The sequence below is a fragment of the Orycteropus afer genome, unplaced genomic scaffold (assembly GCF_000298275.1).
Source record: "Orycteropus afer afer isolate SDZICR_OR568_19922 unplaced genomic scaffold, OryAfe1.0 scaffold00197, whole genome shotgun sequence".
Classification (NCBI taxonomy): domain Eukaryota; kingdom Metazoa; phylum Chordata; class Mammalia; order Tubulidentata; family Orycteropodidae; genus Orycteropus; species Orycteropus afer.
The window spans coordinates 403,366-425,333 of NW_006921784.1; the positions used below are offsets into that span (position 1 = coordinate 403,366).

General features: G+C 43.1%; 1 protein-coding gene across 1 annotated transcript in view; it reads left to right on the forward strand.

Annotated features, from left to right (window-relative positions):
* GRK3 (G protein-coupled receptor kinase 3) overlaps positions 1–21,968 on the forward strand; it is a 169,607-nt gene that overhangs the window by 114,316 nt on the left and 33,323 nt on the right. The window contains exons 12-14 of the mRNA XM_007947940.1: positions 8,011–8,089; positions 15,446–15,576; positions 17,986–18,080. Of these exons, the coding sequence (XP_007946131.1) occupies positions 8,011–8,089; positions 15,446–15,576; positions 17,986–18,080 (305 nt within the window). The remainder of the gene's footprint in view (positions 1–8,010; positions 8,090–15,445; positions 15,577–17,985; positions 18,081–21,968) is intronic.

The following is a 21,968-nucleotide window of genomic DNA, read 5'->3' on the forward strand; positions in this document are numbered from 1 at the left end:
TTCATTTAACAAAATAAAACTGCCTCGGAAGGAAGGTTGGACAATCCTACTTCTGTAGTGATACTGCCTTGGAAACCCAAGGAGGGGTCGCTATGAGTCAGGTTTGACTCGACGGCACATAACAACAACAACAACAACAACCTGCCTTCCTTACGCACTCCCACGAGTTCTTCGCCTTTTCTGCCTATTGCTTCGCCCTTGATGTCCACCTTTGTTCTGCTTTTGGCAACTTGAAGCTCACCTGGAACATGAGCAGGCAGAGATGGCAGCAAATCACCACAGCAACAGCAACAACAACAAAAAAACCACTTGGCTAAGTTAAGAGTTGGACGACATGACAACGCAGGGCTAACCCAGAGAGGAAAAAGTAAGGGGAATGTAGCCTTCACCCTTCAGAAGCAAACACAGAAGAAGTGCTTGGGTTAGTCAGATCTGAAACTGCTGCTGTGGGGTCATCGCAGCCACTGCTGCGTGGGCTGCTGGCTTCATCTTCTTGCTTCTTCAGCTGCTTCCCTGCCCTGGACTCAGTCGTTTCCAATCCCAGCACTGTGTTTCCACCTGTTGGACATTTTACTCGTGTGTCCAGCTTTCGTTTTCAGCCTGACACGTCTCAAGCAAGCTTCTTCTGTGTGCCACCTCTCTCGCAGAGCAGCCTCCTGTTCTGACTTCTCTTTCTGTTAACGGTGTTGCCCAGGAACCAAACCTGAGCTTTGCTGTGATTGTACACATGCTGGTGTACAGAAAGACACGTGCAGAAAAGCCTACCCTCCCGGAAACCTGTGCGTGTGCTGCGCCCTACAGCATTGCAGAAAGAAAGGGGTAGGATGAGTGGGAGGAGCTCTGGTAGCAGCGTAGGGCCTAAGGCACTTACTTGACTGCTAACCAGAAGGTTGGCAGTTCAAACCCACCAGCCACCCCTCAGAAGGAAGGTTGGGCAATCTACTTCCATATTGATACCACCTCGGAAACCCGAGGAGGGGTTGCTATGAGTCGGGTTGGACTTGACGGCACATAACAACAACAACAAGAAGGATGAGTGGGAGTAGCTGTGCCCTCACTGTGTAACTCACACCTGTATTGAGTGCCAGTACCCAACCAGAAGGTTTATAAGCAGTGAGATGAGTGGGGACTTCTAAATAACATAGTTACGTTCTAAGTAAGGTCAAGGAATCACATTTTAATGACGAATCAAAAAATCCTTGTCTCCTAATAAGTGAGGAACCTGAGATGAGAGAGGTGAAATTGTGTGTGTGTGTCCAGGGTCTCTGGATTCCAAGTCATTGTTCCTTCCTTATTTTCCAGGCTCCATGTTTCTAGATCATCTCCTCTACATGTGGTGTTACAGTTTCTGTTCTTCCTGTGTTAGTTGTAAAGTGGATCTAACAAAGCGATTTGCTCCTGAAGCAGTAACTTTATAATGTAGCCGAACTATAACAAATAAAATTGCCATAGCTAAAAATAGTTTCTAATTTCGTACCTCTACCTTCTGCCACGTGGACATCAAGCATTTCGGATAAGCGTTATCCTGCCTGGGTGGCCAGGTTTCTAATTGGAAAAGGAGAAGCCTATGCACCGTGTTTGAATCTGAGTGAAGGACGTCTGCTTCTGATTTCTGTGGGAAATGCCTTCCTTTTAAGCCTCAAACGTGGACACATGCTTGCTGCACACTTCATGTGGTTCTTAAGATCCTAATTTTTCATGTATCATCTCAAAGCCTGGGATAATTATTCTCCAGAAAACTCTATAAAAAACAAGAACCTGGAGATGTGTTGGAAGTAGGACGTTCATGTAGCATTTTTTCTTTATTTCACTCTCGTAAGGAGAATATGAGTGAATTGAGTGTTGAGTACACAGGGCTCCTTATTGGTCTAACCATAAGAGAATCAATTAGTTGGGTCGTATTGGGCTAGTACTTTGTTCTTCTTCTTCTTTTTTTTTTTTTATTAGGATTTGGGTGAAGATCTACAGAGCAAATTCACCTTTCACACAGCAGTTCACATACACTTTGTCTCACGTCATTGACCAAAATTTACAATGCAGCAGCTCCCCTCCCACTTCCTCCCCATAGCTACCTCCTCCCAGTGTCCATCCCTTCACACTCTTCTGCACCCTGAGCTATCTCCCTGTGCATAAGCATGGGCTAGTGCTTTGAACTAATTTAAAGTAATTGTTTATATTTTTTTAAATTCAAATATTAAAACTGTTTTATCTTTTTAGCTAATCAATACACTTAACAGGAGGACTTAAATAAGTTTACTTGGAGTTGTTTTTGCTAATCAGAGGCTACTTTTCATAGGTTGTTTGTAATCCTTAGTTTAAAACTTATCCTTTAACTCAGCCTGTTATCAACATGGTTTCTTAGGATGTTGGCATGAAACTGAATCCTAGTTCATAGTTTTCTTTTCAGTGGAAGGTGTTTTTTTTTTTTCTCCTCCCCTCCTCCAATCTCAAATTGAGAACATTCTTCCTCCCCATCCCCCAAGAGACAGTAAGGAGTACTGTAACTGTTTCATTCTGTAGTTCTTGGAAACCTAGCCCCAAGGGAAACGTGCATGTTTAAGAATCAGAATGCGTACATCCATGCTGGGAAGAAAGTCAGAAAACTCCTTAAATAAATCATTCAGTGTTCATCAGAAGTGTTACTCATCTGTGCCTGAACTGCGTGTGAGGGTAGATTATACTAGCCACTCTCCTGCCTCCTGGGGAACCCCAAACCTGACTTTGGTCTGTGTTCTTATAGAGCTGGGAGTTCTTATAGAGTGGGAGAAGGGGAGAAAGATCCTACCGACTCAGAAACGTGTAGGTAATTGGGACACGTGGCAAACGCTAGGAAAGACAGGTATGCAGAGCTGGGAGAACCTTCAGGGTGGAGGCGTTGCCACCCGATACTCTCCTGAAGTCAGATGTAAATAGGGAAGGTGCCACGGTGTGTGTCTGGTCCGGAGCAGGGAGGGTTGAGGTGTTAGAAGAAGGGCAGTAAAGTTGAAGTCTCAGGTGGTCAGTAGTACAAGAAGCTGGAGAGACCAAGGCCGGGTTGGACCAGAGAGAACTCTCTAGCCAATATTGCAGATATTTAAACATCTTTAAAGGTGTTGGAAACAATGAAATGTTTCAATAGGGAAAAGATATGATAAGCCTTGCAGTTTGAAAAAAAGTTGTTGGACTGTGGTGTGGGGACTTCTTTATAAGAATATTTAATAGTCCCCCTTCATCACAGGTTTTTCAAGAGTTTCCACAAAACGCAAGCTCTTTGATTCTTATGAATCCCTGGTATATAAGTATGGTAGGAACTCAAATACAATCGTTCCTCACCCAGGAACTTCACTTAGGGGTTAGTCTCTGGAAGTCCACTAGCTCCTGTTAACCAGGGACTTGTAATTAAAGCAGAACCCCTTAAACACTTGGGCCTCACTAAGTGTATTGTGTAGGGTTCTGTGTGTCCTGGACTCATGATGAGGCTCATGACTGTCACTCTCGTGCTCAGTACCTTGAGATGAGGGGTTACGTAAGCAAATGAATTCTGCAGACCAGCCCAGTCTTGTCCCTTCCACATACTTTTATTTGACATCACAGTAGAAACCTTTGTAATAGCATAACATGGTGAAAAGAACTCAGGAGGGGTCAAGAGACTTGGGGTTAGAGCCATGGCCAGCTCCCAAATTTCTGTGCCACCTCAGACAATTCATTTACCTTTTTTGAGGCCTTAGTTTGCCTTTTCTTAAAATAAGGAAGTTGAGCCACGTGACATTTTTACGAACTCTTCCTGCTCTAATAGCCTATGATCCTAAATCCAAAATGCACGTCCCATCTCCCTCACAGACTATGTTAAGTATGTATTCCTTCACATTCACAGACTCCCCTGGGAAGGTCTACCCTTCGTGAAGTGAGGCAGTTGACAGCTCGAGCTGAGAAAGAGCCTGGCTTTACTGAGCCCTAGGTCCAGATGGTGCTCCTCAGACCAAGGACAGGAGCCTGTGGGGAATCTCGTTAAGGAAGGGAAACAGAACAAGGTGGCCATCTTCACAGGCTAGTGGAAAGTCTGCTGCAAGGAAGACAGCACCCAGGAAGAAGGCCATGTTGCTTGTAGCAGAGGGAGGGTAGCACCTTCCCAGGGCCGAAAGGCAAAAACAGATGTTGGCATCGGTAAACACTAGCACCATCTCCACAGGACTCGAATGATATCTTGTTACGGGTGCTGTCAGGTTGATTCTTACTCATAGTAACCCATGTGACAGCGTAGAACTGGCTCATGGGTTCAGGTGGCCCAGGGGGATTCCTAGGCTGTAGTCTTTACAGGGGCAGATTGTCAGGTCTTGACTCCTGTAGAGCCAGCAGGTTGATTTGAACCAGCGATCTTTTGGTTAGCAGCTTAACCATTGCACCACCAGGGCTCCTTCTCAGGATCACTAGGTGACCACTAAATGAACATGGTAATTAATGCTGGAGCAACTTCCTCCAGGAGTTTTGTGGGAATTGAGTCCAAGTTTGTGAATTCCTGGTATATAAGAATATGTTAGTTCAAATTGATCTAAATGCCCGTATAGAGAGATTTGTACAATACACATTCTGCTTTCAGATTAGTCCACTGACATTTGAATATTTTCTTTGAAATTTAATAATTTTCGGTTTCCATGGAGAAAGCAGATATTATTATACACCATTCTTATTTAGATCAGTTGAGTAGCAAATGTAGACTTTACATAAAGAATTTAAATGAATCCAGTGAATAGGTCTGGGAACTCTAGTGGGATAGAGCTTAAGGCACTTGACTGCTAAGCAGAAGGTTCGTGGTTCAAACGCACCAGCCACTCCTTGAAAGGAAGGTTGGGCAATCTATTTCCATAGAGATACCGCCTCAGAAACCCAAATAGGGGTCACTATGAGTCGGAGAAGACTTGACAACACATAATAACAACAACAACATTGAGTAGGTCTAGCATCACACTGATCAGTTTTCACAAGGAGATGCATACATGTATCTGAACCTGGATCAAAGTATAGAATGTTACCAGCATTCTATACTTTCATAGTATGAGACTCATGACGGTCACTCTTGTGCTCTGTACCTTGAGGGATGAGGGGTTACGTATGCTAATGAATTCTGCAGACCAGCCTGGTCTTGTCCCTTCCACATACTTTTATTTGACATCGCAGTAGAAGCTTTCGTAACAGCATAACGTGGTGACTAGCCCTGTGTCTGAGGTGACTACTATTCAGACTTCTGATACCATATCTGAACTTGATATAAATGTGCTCTTATGAGACTGGCCCTCAGTCTCACTCAACGTTGCTTGTGAGATTCACCAAGCACATCTCCCATGTTGTTATACGTAGCAATAGTTCATTTTCATTGTTGTGTAGTAGGGGTCAGCAAGCTGTGGCTGGTGGACCAAATCTGGCCTGCAACTCTTTTTTTGTACAGCCCATGGACTAAGAATATTTTTCATTTTTAGAGGATTGAAAAAGAAAATAAGCAAAGCAGTATAGGCCACAGAAACTATATGTAGCTTGCAAAGGCAAAATATTTACTATTTAGCCCTTTTTAGGAAAAAGTTGCTGTTCTGGTTCCCTGGTGCCACTTTGACGGGATTATACCAGAAATGGGATGGCCTTAACAAACAGGCCTTTATTCTTACAAGTTGGAGGCTTTAAGTCCAAGTTCAAAGTGCCAGGCTCTAGGGGCTGGTGGAAAGCCCCTCAACCCTGGGGTCCAGCTCTGCCTTCTGCTCCTGGCCCACTGAAGCTACAGGCGTTTCTTCACTCAGACAGCTGCTGGCTGCTGAGGCTGAGAAGGCCCAAGGTTGACAAGTAAAAAGGCACAGTCCCGATGTTACCAAACCACACGGAAGGCCATTAAGTTAAGTCCATTGTAAGGCCCAAGGTCGGCAGAGCATAGCAGGCTGCTGAGCAATGCCATGGCTACATGCAGCGTCCAAGCGTGCCATAGGCCAGAGAGCATTCCCAAGGCTTCTCCTTAAACACAGGAAGCAGACCACATCCCAAAGGCAGCTACTCAGCTGCTTATGGTAGATCCCACCATGGAGATGACTGCCAGTCTCATCATGGGAATAACTACCACCAGCGGCCCAGCCACTCAACCAGGCCCAGCCAAGCTGACACACAAACACAACTACCACAGTTGCTGACTGCTACTCTATGGCATTCCATTGTAAACACATACTATAGTTTATGTGTCCTTTCTACTGTTGACGGACATTGGGTTATTTCCTATTTTGGCTATTTTTTTTTTATAGTTGTAAAATTATAACAGCATTTTTTGCTATTTTTGAATAGTGCTGAACATTCTTATGCATGTAAGCACAGGTTGCTGTTGGGTAATCACTTTGGAGCAGAATTGCTGGCTTCATAGGGTTTGCGTGTGATGTTCTGAACATTGTTGTACATGTGAATGCAGGTTGCTGTTGAGTAAGCACTTTGGAGCAGAATTTCTGGGTTCATAGGGTTTGTGGGTGATGTTCAGCTTTGGGAGCTACGACTAACAGTTTCCTAAAGTGATGGTACCATTTTTCACTCCTACAAGCCTTATAATGAAAGTTTCAGTTACTCCAAGCCTTCCCAATGCTTGGTACTGTCAGTCTTTTTAGTTTTAGTCACTCTCATGAGTTTAGTGACAGCACGTGTGATTTAATTTGCCTGTCCCTGCTGATAATTGAGATTGAGTTCACAGGTTTATGCAATTTGTTTATCTGTTTATGAAGTACCTATGTAAGATTTTTTCATTTTGTTTTATCTTTGCCATTTTTCTGTTGTAAAAAGCTTGTTTGCCTTTTCCTTTATTGATTTACAAGAGTTCTTTATTCTAGATCCAAGTTATTTTTGTGCTTATGTGTTATTCATATCTTCTTCCATTCCAAGCCTTGCCTTTTTACTCTCTTAATGGTGCCTTCGGGTGAACACTAGTCCTTAAGTGTCATTTAGTCCAATTTATCAGTGTTTTTCTTTGTCATTTGTGTGTGTGTGTGTGTGTGTGTGAGGGGCTATTTAAGAAACCTTTACCTACCCCGAGATCATAAAGATACTTTCTTCTCAAAGCTTTATTGTTCCCCCTTTCACATTTAGATCCGCATCTACCTTGAAGAACTTGAGGTAGAGGTCAAGGGTCAGATGTTATTCCACAGATACCAACTGCTCCAGCAGCAGTGATCGAAAAGACTGTCTTTTCCCTGTTCCCTGCTGTGTCACCTTTATCACACACTAAATGAACTTTTATATATGGGTCAGTTTTAGGGTTCGTTATTCTGTCCCATCGGTCCATTTGTCTGTCCTTGCGCTGGTACCACACTGTCTGAATTGCTTTTGATTTACAGTAAGTCTTGGTATCTGGTGCTATACATTTTCCAGCTTTGTTTTTCTTCAAGAGCATCTTAGCTCTTTTTGGCTGTTTATATTTCTACATAAATTTTAGCATCTGCTCGTCAGTTTTCATTTTAATTAAGATTGCATGGAATCTATAGGTTAATTTTGGGGAGGGGAGGTAGACATCCCTACAATTTAATGACTCAATCCTTTACCATGGTATATTTTTCCATTTTCAAAAATGAATTTAATTCCATTTTTAGTTCTCAGTGTTTCAAGAGAATGACACAGGTAACATTTCCTCCCCCGTGGGATGATTCTTCCGACTTCAGATCAGAGATTGAATTGGATATTTGACTAGCCAGAACCAAAATGTACACCAATGAAAAGAAAAGCAAGGCAGCCATGTTATTTTCCTATAGAATCTTGGGTCTTTTGAAGGGGATGGAATTCGAGTAGGGTCCTGATGGATCTGCATGAGACAGGATCTCAGAGTTCATCTCTAGTTGTTAACATTATGCCTCTTTGAATTTTGTCATGAAACAAGATCCATTTTCCTGTGACTATAAAAATGACCACCAGGTGCCAGGGTGGTGGGTGGATAAAAATCCATAGCTTGGTGTTGGATGGTAGATGTGTTTTCTGGGACAGCTTTTGGCTTTCTAAGAAACTTTCATATTTTTTTATCTCTAGGATTGTCCTTTCATTGTCTGTATGACTTATGCCTTCCACACTCCAGATAAACTCTGCTTCATCTTGGATCTGATGAATGGTAAGACAAACTTGGGCAGTCTGAGTCCTTCCAATAATTGGGTTCCTCCTAAGGTTCGGGGAAACCATTTACTTTCCGGTTTTCAGTTAAAATGTATTTTTAAATGATGAGTGTGATTTCTCCGTAGCCCTCCCTGGTCTCCCCACTGGGAAGTTGCATTTTCTGCCAAAAATTTTCATAAAATACTTATTTACAGTGAAACTCGTTTTTCTAAAATGTAGCTGACCTAGATCTTCAATTGACTTGTTTCCTCACCTTGAACATTTAGGAATGAAATACCTCATAAAGAATAGAGGCTAAAGATAGAAATGTATTGAAAAACTGGCTTTGAAGGATGACTGTGGAACCATACAGATGTTAGCCCATGTCCTGTACCTGGTAAACCTGCAGTACTGTCCATTGGTCCATGAACCATGACCCTAAGCATGCTGGGAAATTTTCATTTAGAAATATCAGATAGGGAGCTCTGGTTGCATAGTGCCTAAGGCATTTGACTGCTAATCAGAAGGCTGGCAGTTCAAACGCACTAGCCACTCCTTGGAAGGAAGATCGGGCAATCTACTTCTGTAGGGATGCCACCTCGGAAACCCAAGGGGTTGCTATGAGTCAGAAAACAACTCAATGGCAGTGAGTTTGGTTTTGGTTTTAATACTAGAAAATCACATTATCTTTATCAACAAGAGCTGAGCTAAAAAGGCATACAAATACCCTATTCATTTGAAGCTTTGTAACAACAACTATACACACACACACACACATATGTGTGTGTGTGTTATTGTGATGTGGGTGAAAGTTTACAGGGAAAATTCACTTTCCATATAGCATTTTACATACACTTTGTCTCATGGCATTGACTACAATTTACCACAGTGCAACAGTTCCCCTCCTACCTCCTCCCCATAATTACCTCTTCCCTGTGTCCATCCCTTCATGCACACCTGCCCCCTGAGCTGTCTCCCTGTGCATACAGTCCTTCTATTCTCCCATGATTGTTCTCTCCAAGGAGTGTACCTACTTCAGGTAAATGTTCAACTCGTATGCCTGTCTTTTGTTTGGCTGGAAGCCACAGGAGTGGGTTCGGTTCCAGACCTGAAGAGCAGCTAGGGGCCAAAGTCTCAGTGGTTCCATCAGGCTCTATCAGACGAGCAAACCTAGTCCCTTTTTCTTTTTTTTTTTTCCCCAAATGATTTTGAGTTTTGTTCCACATTGTTCTCCCACTCTATCCAAGATCTCCTCCATAGATCCCCCTCTGAGTGGTTGACAGTGATAGCCAGGCACCATCTAATTCTCTAGTTTTTCTGTTGAAGCTTTGTTATATTTTGAGTGTTTAGTTTAAAACCTGATCTGTGCCAACAACTTGAATGGATTTCACAGACGTAATGATGAGCAAAAGGAACCCAGCCCAGATGCTTATATACTTTGTGATCCTGTTTATGAACACCAGAATAGATTACACTCATCGATGGTGAGAGAAGTCAGAATAGTTAACTTTGCCACAGTATGAGGGGGCTGTGGATGAGGTATTGACTGGGAAAGACATGAGAGAACCCTCTGAAATGCTGGAAATCTTTTACATCTGGTGGGGGGTTATACAGAAAGATGTATCTTTACATATAGAAGGAGTCTTGTGTGGTTCAGTGGTTAAGTGCTTGGCTGCTAACCTAAAGGTCAGTGGTTCAAACCCACTAGTCACTCCACAAAAGAAAGATGTGGCAGTCTCCTTCTATAAAGTTTACAGCCTTGCAAACCCTATAAGGCAGGACTACTCTGTCTTGTAGGGTCATCATGAGTTGGAATCAGTTCAACAGCAACGGATATACACCTGTCTATCTCTCTATAGATATAAACTTATATTTTTTATATATACATACATATATTTTATGGGAGCTCTGGTAGCATAGTGCCTAAGGCACTTGACTGCTAACCAGAAGGCTGGTGGTTCAAACCCACCAGCCACTCCTCAGAAGGAAGACGGGGCAATCTACTTCTGTAGTGGTACTGCTTCAGAAACCCAAGGAGGGGTCGCTATGAGTTGGGTCCGACTCGACGGCACCTAACAACAACAACAACATATGTTTTATATATTTTTTACACATACATATACATATGTACACACATTGTTACTAGGTGATACTGAGTGTGTTTTGACCCACAGCGACCCTTCACACAAGAGAACAAAATGCTGCCTGGTCCTGTTCCAGCCTCACAGTCCTTGCTGTGTTTGAGCCCATTGATGCAGCCACGGTGTCGGTCCATCTCGTTGAGGGTCTTCCCCTTTTTCGCTGACCCTCTATTTTACCAAACATAATATCCTTCTCCAGGGACTGGTCCCTCTTGAAAACATGACTTAAGTATGAGATTTGAAGTCTGGCCATTCTTGCTTGTAAGGAGCATTCTTCCTGTACTTCTTCCAGGACAGATTTGTTCATTCTTCTGGCAGTCCATGGTATAGTCAGTATTCTTTGCCAACACCATACTCAAGTGCATCAGTTCTTCTTTCTTCCTTATTTATTCTCCAGCTTTCACATGAATATGAGGCTATTGAAAAGACAGGGGCTTGGATCAGGCACACCTTAGTCTTCAAAGTAACATTTATGTTCTTTAACACGTTAAAGAGGTCTTTTGCAGCAGATTTGCCCAATGCAAAGCATCATTTGATTTCTTGACTACTGCTTCCGTTGGCATTAATTGTGGATCCAGTCCTTGACAACTTCAGTCTTTTCTCCATTTATCCAGTTGTGAGGATTTCTTTATGTTGAGATGTAATTCATACTGATGGCTATACTCTTTGATCTTCATCAGTAAGTTCAAGTCATCTTCACTTTGAGCAAGCAAGGTTGTGTCAGCTGCATATCATAGGTTGTTAATGAGTCTTCCAAAGATAGAAATGTTTTGAAAAACTAGCTTTGAAGGATGACTGTGGAACCATACAGATGTTAGCCCAGTGTCCTGTACCTCCAATCCTGATGCTGCATTCTTCATATAGTCCAGCTTCTCAGATTATGTGCTCGGCCCACACAAATTAAATAAGTATGGTGAGAGGATACAACCCTGATGCACACCTTTCCTGATTTTAAACCAAGTATCCCCTTGTTGTGTTTGAACAGCTGCCTCTTTGTGCACAGGTTCCTCGTGAGCACAATTAAGTGTTTTGGAATTCCCATTCTTTGCATTGTTATCCATAATCTGTTATGATCTGGCATGATAGTTGAATGCCTTTGCATAGTTAATGAAACGCAGGTAAAATTCTTTCTGGTATTCTTTGCTTTCAGCCAAGAGCCATCTGACATCAGCAGTGATACCCCTCATTTCACATCCTCTTCTGAATCTGGCTTGAATTTCCAGCAGTTCCTTGTCTATGTACTGCTGTAACCACTTTTGAATTATCTCCGACAAAACTTTACTTGTGTGTGAAATGGATGATATTGTTTGATAATTTACACATTCTTTTGGATCACTTTTGTTTGGAATGGGCACAAATATGGATCTCTTCCAGTCAGTTGGCCAGGTAGCTGTCTTCCAAATTTCTTGGCATAAATGAGTGAACACCTCCAGCATTGTGTCCATTTGTTGAAACGTCTCAATAGGTATTCTGTCAATTCCTGGAGCCTTGTTTTTCGCAGCTTCCTTCAGTGCAGCTTTGACTTCTTCCTTCAGTAACATAGGTTCTTGATCCTCTGTTACCTTCTGAAATGGTTAAATGTTGACCAGTTCTTTTTGGTGCAGTGACTCTGTGTGTTCCTTCCATCTTATTTTGATGCTTCCTGCTTCATTCAGTATTTTGCCCATAGAATCCTTCAATATTGCAACTCAAGAGTTGAATTTTTTCTTCAGTTCTTTTAGCTTGAGAAATGTCTAGCATGTTTTTGGTTCTCTAACTCCATATAGTTACACATTTCATTATAATAATTCACGCTCTTCTCCAGCTGCCCTTTGAGATCTTCTGTTCAGCTGTTTTACTTCATAATTTCTTCCATTTGCTTTAGCTGCTATCCATACAAGAGCACGTTTCAGAGTCTCTTCTGCAGTCCATTTTGGTGTTTTCTTTCTTTCCTGACTTTTTAATTACCTTTTGCTTTCTTTATATATAATATCCTTGATGTTATCACACAACTCCTCTGGTCTTTGGTCATTGATGTTCAGTGTGTCAGATCTATTCTTGAGATGGTCTTCAATTCAGGTAGAATATATTCAAGGTCATCTTTTGGCTTTTGTGGCCTTTTAATTTTCTTCAGCTTCAGTTTAAACTTGTGTGTGAGCAGTTGATGCTTTGTTCCACGGTCAGCCCCAGGCCTTGTGGGACTGATGGTACTGAGCTTCTCCATTGTTTCTTTCCACGGCTGTAGGCCATTTGATTCCCACATATTCTGTCTGGTGAGGTCTAAGTGTATAGTCACAGTTTATGTTATTTAAAGAAGGTATTTGTTGGTTGTGTAAAATTCTATCATGCAATCTGTCATTTCTATCACCAAGGCCATATTTTCCAGCTACCAATGATTCTTCTTTGTTTCTAGCCTTTGCGTTCCAATCACTAGTAATTATCAACCCATCTTGATTGCAGGCTCTATCAATTTCAGGCTGTGGAATTTGGTAAACATCTTCATTTTTTTTCATCTTTGCTTTAGTGGTTGATGCGTAAATTTGAGTAATAGTTGTATTAACTGGTCTTCCTTGTAGGTGTATGGATATTGCCCTATCACCGACAGCATCGTACTTCAGGACAGATCTTGCAATGTTGTTTGGCACGATGAATGTGATGCCATTCTTCTTCAATTTGTAATTCCCAGCGTCAGTAGACCATATAATTATCTAATTCAAAATGACCAACACCAGTCATTTCAGCTCACTGGTGCCTAGCATATAGATCTTTATGTGTTCCATTTCATTTATGAGAACTTCCAGTTTTTCTAGATTCATACTTCGTGCATTCTGCGATTATTAATGGACGTTGCAGCTATTTCTTCTCATTTCGAGTCTTGCCATAGGAGCAAATAAAGGTCCCAGAAGCTTTACTCCATCCACGTCATTAAGGTCGATTCTACTTTGAGGAGGCAGCTCTTCCCTAGTTGTGTTTTGAGTGCTTTCCGACATGATAGGAGCTCTCATGGCACAGTGGTTAAGGCATTCAGCTGCTAACTAAAAGACTGGCAGTTTTAACCCACCAGCTGCTCCATGGGAGAACATTGAGTCAGTCAGCTATTGTAGATTTATAGCCTAGGAAACTCCATGGGGCAGTTCTGCACTGTCTTCTAGGTTCACCATCAGTCAGAATTGACGCGATGGCAGTGGGTTTGGCTCCCCTCCCCCCCAACCTGAGGCGCTCATCTTCCAGCATGATATGAGACAACAGACAGTGTTTCCTTGCTGTTCATAAGGTTTTCAGTGGCCAGTTTTTCAGAAGTGGACCACCAGGTCCTCCTTCCTGGTCTGTCTTAGTCTGGAAGCTCCACTGAAACCTGTCCACCACGGGTGTCCCTGCTGGTGTTTGAAATACCAGTGTATGTAGCTTCCAGCATCATAGCCACATGTGAGCCACCACAGTACAACACATTGACAGACGAGTGTAGATAGACACTCCCATGCACACATACACACACATGTATGTAAAAACGCAGGAGTCCCTAGCTGTCATAGCCAGTAGGCTGACGGTTCCAACCACCCCAGAAGCCTGTAGGGACCTGGCAGTCTGCTTCCCAAAGGTCTCTGCCTTGAAAACCCTAGGACGCAGTTCTCCTGTGCACGTGTTGGGCTCCCTGAGTCAGGATTGACGTGATGGCAACTAATGACCACAACATAAATTGCATGTATGTGTGCGCATGTAAAATTATACCACACTGTACTTTTAAGAGTTGTGCACTTTATTTTCTGTGAGTTACTCCTCAAGAAAGGAGAGAGGGCAAGCCACTTGTAAATCAAATTCCCCTCTTCAGTGATAACTGGGAGTTGTCCTTTTTGATGATCAGGTTAACAATTTGCCTAAACATCTTCATCATTAAGGTTAGGTGTGCATGAAAGGGAAGATATTTGTAAAGGCAAGGGCCAAACCAAAAACCGCCCCCACTCTCATCATCATCGAGTTGATTCTGGCTCACAGTGACCATTTACAGCAGGATAGAACTGGCCCAGAGGGTCTCCAAGGCCATAGAACTTTATGGAGGCAGACTGCCTCATCTTTCTCCCACAGAGCAGCTGGTGGGTTCAAACCGCTAACCTTTTGATTAGCAGCCAGATACCTTAATCACAGCACCACCAGAGCTCCTTAAAGCAACAGCGGTAAAGTTGAATACACATTAACTTTTGCAGATCAACAGAGGCTTTTCTCTTGTAGTTTATAAAAACGTTACCCTAGACCAGGTTTGCTCGTCTGATAGAGCCTGGTGGAACAACTGAGACTATGACCCCTAGCTGCCCTTCAGGTCTGGAACTGAACCCACTCCTGGGACTTCCAGCCAAACAAAACACAGGCATATGAGTTGAACATTTACCTGAGGTAGGTAGATACACTCCTTGGAGAGAACAATCATGGGAGAAAGAAGGGCTGTGTATGCACAGGGAGACAGACAGCTCAGGGGGCAGGAGGGGATGGAGGGAAGGACACAGGGAAGAGGTGTCTATGGGGAAGAAGTGAGAGGGGAGCTGTTGCATTGTGGGAAATTGTAGTCAATGTCATGAGACAAAGTGTATGTGAACTGCTGTATGGAAAGTGAATTTGCTCTGTAAATTTTCACCCAAATCACAATAAAAAAAAAAAAAAAAAAATTCCCCTAGCTGGTTGATGGCATTCTTTAGTTCTATAACTTTGGGCAATGTAATTAGTTTCTTTCTCCAACCTTTTATTATGAAAAATTTCAAACATATAGCAAAGTTGAAAGAATTTTATTGGGAACATCTAAGTACCCACACCCTGGATTTTACCAGTTACATTTTTCCTGTATTTGCTTCATCCAGTATCTACCCATATGTTTGGTTTTTGTATTTGGTCCATCCAAAACGTTAGTTGCTAAGTCACCTTTTGGATTACTTGACCCAGTCATTGGACAGGACTTAAGTCATCAAAGCAGATGAACTAACTGTACATGTGACGGAATACCAGGCAGCCATGTTACCGACCTGAGAACAATTTGTTGTATTATCTCTGCCTTAGTTCCATCCACATTTTCTCAGTGTCTGCATGTTCCATATCATTTTCTGAGTGTTCTTTTCACACCGCAGTAACCAAAGATGGGTATGTGGACCTAGCAGACGCACTGTTGCCTGTTTTGTAGTGTGTTGTAACTATTTATGAGAGCAGCGATCTTTGTGTCTTTTAAATGACAGCACTTTGCTTTGAGTTACCGTCTGGATCTCTGGTTTCAGGAGGCGATTTGCACTATCACCTTTCCCAGCACGGGGTGTTCTCTGAGAAGGAGATGCGGTTTTATGCTACGGAAATCATCCTCGGGCTGGAACACATGCACGACCGGTCCGTTGTTTACAGAGATTTGAAGGTAAGGAGAGCTCCCAGATTCCTTCTCTTGACTCACCCTGTGCAGTAGCTGTTGGGATCATCACGCTTCTCTTTTCCAAGGTCCCATCACTTCCTCCTAGCCCTTGTCTCAGCCCCGATGAAGTCATTATACCTATGTGATGATGATCTCATCTCTTAGACTCTAAGCCCCGCAGGGAGCAGATCCCCTGTCCATCCTAGTCATTATAACCGCAGTGCCTCGTCCAGAGCCCGGTGAAGCACATGCACTAAATTCAAACTCTTAATTGTTAAGTTAATGAGAAGTCAGGTAGGAGGTTCTTGGTGCTGCCCATTTTATAATTGATTATAATTCACTGAATGCCCACCAGGCCAGTGATTTGGCCACAGCTTGGTGTTAGAACTGAGGGTGTATAGAGATGAACAGGAACAGAGTGTCTGTTTGACACAGGAGCAGGCAGCCTTTCCTCCCATCACACGAGACATAAGGTCACCAGGAGTTGGAGCTGATGCCACGCTAACTACCAGCAAGAACGTTAGCTGTGGTCCAAGGCACAGAATGCTTCCCTGAGGCAAGGCAGTTAGGGGAGGAGTTGCTGATTAGCCTGCAATGTGCTCCCCAAAGGCTACTCACGTGTCACCTCCTCTCGTTTTGAGATGGCCTTGAAAAGCATTAATAGATTTGCAGAACTTCTAACGACATAACCCCGATTGCCATCCTTAGGTTTCCATTGCTGTTCTCTTTAAAAACTCACTGAACTCAACAATAATGCAATAGGGCTATTCTGAGATTTTCATTCCAAACTGTGGTGCTTGGTCCTGGGTTCTGCATTAAGGAGGGAGGTAGGAGTGGGCTCAGTATGTCTGAGGGTGCCACTCAACTTGCTGTGAGTGCCAGTGACTCAAAGATAGATATGAGATAAAAGAGAAAATGACAAATTACAGAGATGATCATGCAAATACATAACTGTATAAAACCCCCAAAAAACAAACCCACTGCTGTCGAATCGGATCCGACTCACAGCGACCCCTCCTTGGGTTTCCGAGGAGGTATCACTACAGAAGTAGAATCCCCAACCTTCCTTCCGAGGAGTGGCTGGTATGTTTGACCCACCAGCCTTTTGGCTAGCAGTCAAGTGCCTTAGGCACTTTGCTACCAGAGCTCCTGACAAATGCCTTAGGCATAATAATAAAAAAAAGAGTGACAGTTTCCCAGTTGAGTGAGAAGATTCCAGAATACATGTTTCAGATTCTTTCTTGAATGGTCCCACAGAGACCAACTGGAATGTACAGACTGCATTCCTGTGTCTAAAGAGCGAAGATGTTTCAGTCCACTTTTCAAGGTTACTTGCTAAGAGTCTGAAAAATCTTTTTTTTTTTTTGTTAGGAAGAATTATTCCCTAAGTCTTCCTTTGGGCACCAAGAAGGGGGAAAGAAAAAATGTACTTTTATGGAACTAGAAATAATGAGACATTGGTTCGCTCATGACATTTTATTTCCCTGTGTGAGTTTTACAGAAGAATAAACTACGTGATGAAGGCCCATGAAGCACTAATGTAATACATTTTCATTTAAATCTGTAACCGGTCTCTAATCATCTTTATGCTATGTTTTTATTTTCTAAGCTATTTAGTAGGTACTGGTATTATCTAATTTCTATTCAAACTTAATTCAGTCACTCATGATTATTCATGCTGCAATTTTAGAATAGCATGCCATTATTTTTATTTCAAGCAAAACAGTAGTTGATCCCTAGCAGAAAAAAGAAATATTATTAAGACAACTGTAATTCAATGTATGTTGGGGAGAGGAGCTTTATTTTCCATGGCTATGATGACCAAATCTAATCTTAATGGGTCCACTTCATCAGAGTCGGGGGCAAAATCACATTTGGCATTTGAGAGGGCCTTATGTTGACTACGTGCTAATAAACAGAACTGACATTGATCAGGATTAGTGTGGCACTGTGGGAGACTTTGACTTCTCAGGGCAGGGATCTGTACACTCTTTCAAGGTCCCTTTCTGTTCTGTGCACCCAGAGGTCCTTGAGGTTCACATAAGCCCAGCACCGGTGGACTCACTCCCCGTGTCGAGAGCCCACTGCTCTCTGCATTGCATGGCTTGATACAAGGATGAGGAGAAAAGGCTTTAAGTCTGATGTACTGTGATCATAACCCTCCAGCTCACCTCCCCTCTGTTTGGTTTTCTAATGAGTCAATCCTTTTGTCATTACTTCTTTGCTGCTGAAGTAACATCAAAGACACTCTTCTCAGTACACATTCTGCTTTAATGTGATGGATGCTCTTGAGTTTATAATTAATGTGGAGGAACAGATGATGCCAAAATCATGACTAAATATCAAGTGTCTGTCGCTGTGGACATTCTCAGGGCCTTTGTGACATCTTGGGGACTTTCATCTCTTTCTGCACAGCCCGCGAATATTCTCCTGGATGAAAACGGCCATGTCAGGATATCAGATCTCGGTCTTGCCTGTGATTTTTCCAAAAAGAAGCCACATGCGAGCGTGTAAGTGTGCCTTGGTCCTGTTCAGTGTCGTTTCTCTAATGCAGTTCCTTGGTGTTGTCTGAACTGCCCTTGCTGTTTGCTTCGTTTCTCTTCCCTGGTCAGCAAGGGTATTTCCAGAAGTGATGAAGATGGATGAGGTGTGGGGGGAGTTAATAACATGGGGGGCTTTCTACTACAGTGTCTAAGCAGAGCAGGGGCGGACCCACAAGGTGGGGGCAAGGTGGTCATTGCAATGAGTAGAGGACATGGAAAAAGATGTATTCTTGGTGGCTGTGTAACCCTACTCAGTCAGTTAACCTCTTTGATCCTTGGTCTCTTCATTTGTAAAGTGGGGATAATATGAAACCCCTCCTGCTTGTCATGGGGATTCATGCAAGAACCCCTGGGCCAAGTAAGGGGCAGAGCTGATTGCACAAGGCTCTCCCAGGAGGGTGCTTACGGTCATGGGTCACTCCACACATACTCCTCCTTTCCTCTCAAAAAGGCCTTCTTTTTTTTCCCCTTCAGCAAACAAGTTAGAAAGCTTTATTATTATTATTATTAAGGAAATAAATCGTGTACTGGCAGTTCACTCTTTTAACTTGGGTCCTGTGGTTACATTTGAGCCTGGTATCCGTCCTCTAAATTACTGTGCAGTGTTAGCACAATGAGACCACAGCACTCAGCCAGGACCTTGCACCTCGGGGACACTGAACTGCTCTGAGGTGGCAGTGCTTGGCTGGTCTGTGTCGAACCTGGCCTGACGACTTCCTTGATGCCCAGGTGTGGCAGTATGACAACAGGAATGGAAGACGGCTCTCTCTGGGCTCTGCAGAAACAGAATGATGCACACCTGGTTTTACTTCTTACCCTGTCAGCATCTGTTCACCTAGGTGTAAAATATGGGCTTGGATGCAGTTTGAAACATGACTGACTCTGGCCTTACTTTTTCCTTTCAAGTGTGTTGTTTGCAGAACTGAGTCTGTTAAACTTACATTTTTGTAATACACCCTGAGCTAACGTTCATCTCCATCTTGAATGGTCTTGAAGAAACTCCCAGAGGTCCCAGCCATCCATAGAAGATAGAGACCTTCTTCTGTGTAACTCGAAGTGAAGTGGTTCTGAGTTGCAGCATTTCAGGAGGGACTGGGTGAGATCAGGCCTTTGAAAGCTCTGGGCAGATGTGCGTAGCAGGCAGTACCAGTTCTATACCCATGCTTCTCTCTGCCCGCCAGACCTGGGAGGTGGTGATAAAAGCATTAGCACGTTGCTAGCACTTGATCATGCTGAGACCAGAACCTGTGATTGTATCAGCTTCTCCCAAGGAGTCCAGCGGACGGTTTTAAGAGAGTCATTTGAATTTTTAATGCTACAGCTATTTGGTATGCTAATTTCATCAATTTCACATAGTCCTAACTAAATATGAATCCGAGCATTCATAAAAGTTTATCTTCCAAAAGAATTAACTTTCAGAAAAGGAGTTATTTATTTCTGTCCAGGGTCAAGCCTGCTCTTCTCTCTAAGTCACATGTCAGGTCTGAAAAGTGGTTGTTCTCTTGCCTGCTCTGGAAAGCCCAGCATTTGAACAGCATCTTTAGTGGCATAGGATGGAGAAAGCTGATGTTGTTGTTGTTGTTATGTGCCATCGAATCAGACCCGACTCATGGCAACCCCTCGTTGGGTTTCCAAGGCAGTATCACTATGGAAGTAGATTGCCCAACCTCCCTTCCAAGAGTGGCTGGTGGGTTTGAACCACCAACCTTCTGGTTAGCAGTCAAGTGCCTTAGGCACTATGCTACCAGAGCTCCTGGAGAAGGCTGATGGCCATGTTTCTAAAGGATGATAAGTGAAGCCACTGTTTGAAAAGGGTAAGTCCACAATGAAATTATTCATGTTTAAATAAAGGAGGTGTTTTGAGGCTAAGAGCAAAGACTTTGGAGTCAACAGACCTGGGTCTGAATAAGCCATTCACGTTGTGTAGACCTCATCCTTCTCCACTGTAAAGAGGAGATAATGATATTTGCCTTAGTGGTAGTTGGGAGGGTTGAGTCAACTAGCTAAGGAATTCATCAAGTATTTAGTGAATGTTTACCATGTTTCAGAAATTGGCAGTAGAGCAGTGAATGAGCAGAGAGAACCCTCTTGGAACTCACAGGTCGTAAACTATGTCCATGAAGTGCCATGAGAGTGTGTGTGTGTGTGCATGCACACATGCACACATCTGTATGGATGTGTTGGGGGGTAGGGCAGTAACCACAGCCACATTCATTGTTGTATTAGTTCAGTATCAGCTGCATCCCAAGCATGCTCACTGAAGGGCTTTGCATATGGTCATTATCGTCACAGAAACCCCATAGTTCTAAGTAGTATTATTCACCTTTTATCATATGCAAATTGAGGCTCAGAGAAATTAAGAAACCTGAACAAGGTGACTTGGCTGGCACACCGTGGGACTAGAATCAGAACTAGGGCTTCTGTGGTTCCAAAGCCTAGGCTCTCTGACTCTACCAGTGAACTCCCCAAGACCATGCGGTGATCTCCTTTGGACTTGACTCAAACACTTTTTGGCCAGAATTTCACTCTGAACTTGGTTTCCCAGGTCTTTTTGGAACTGTAACTGTGATCCCAGGCCAGCCAATCTACAAAGCAGTATCATAGTTGAGGTTCCTGACTTAATTCATTCAAGGATGGATCACAAATTACTGCAAACTAGCAGTGAAGTAGAGTGGAGCAGAAAGAAAAGTGAAAGGAGAAATTCTGGAGTGGAGCAGATTGTCAGGGGCTGATCGGAATGTACAGGTCTGTCCTGGAGGAAGTGCAGCTGGAAAATGCTCCTTGGAAGCGAGAATGGCCAGACTTCATCTCACCTACTTGGGTCATGTTGTCAGAAGGGGCCATTCCCCAGAGAAGGATGTCATGCTTGGTAAGGTGGAGGGTCAACAAAACGGGAAGGCCCTCAGTGAGATGGACTGACACAGTGGCTGCAACATTGGGCTCAAGTACAGCAAGGATTGTGAAGATGGCGCAGGACCAGGCGGTGTTTCATTCTGTTGTACGAAGGGTCACTGTGAGTCGGAGCCAACTTGATAGCACCCACAACAACGACTTGAATACTAGCTTATTTTATGGAAGGATGCTAAGCCGTGTCCCATGTCACACTATCTTCACATGTTCACGTTTCTCCCGACATTGACAGTCATAGGACTCCTTAGCAGCACCAGTCAGGGAGCAGTAGTAGCTGCCGTGCAGGGGCTGGTGAAAGGTCACAGAGGGTGTGGAAGGTCACAGTGGGTGGCCATCTGCTGTGCCTCCTTTCATGTGTCCAGAGTGAGCTTGGAGAATGATTGGCATTCACTTGGTGTAGTTCCCCTGGCAGAATTATTTCCATTCCACAATTTTGTTTTGATTCTGAGAATTACAGGATCATAGGCTTGAAGGGTCACCACAGAGGTCTCTCCAGGTGATACCGACATTAAACCTTCCTCAAGAGTGCTTGGCCACTCCTATGATGTTGGCAAAACTGGAGATCCATTTGCAGAAAAGTGAAACAAGATCCGTACCTCAGACCATACACAAAAGCTAACCCAGATGGATCAAAGACTTAAATGTGAAACCTGAAACTATAGAGTTCCTCAAGGAAAATATAGGGGCAAATTTAGGGGCCCTAATTTATGACATAAATAGACTGTCAAGCATAACCCAAAATGCACAAACAACTGAAGATAAACTAGATGAATAGGACCTTCTAAAAATTAAATTTGTATGTGCTTCAAGAGACTTCTCCAAAAGAGTAAAAAGATAGCCTATAGATTGGAAAAAAATATTTGGCAATGACTTACCTGACAAGGGACTTATTTCTAAAATTGATAGAAAACGCCAATACCTCAACAACAAAAAGATTAACAATCC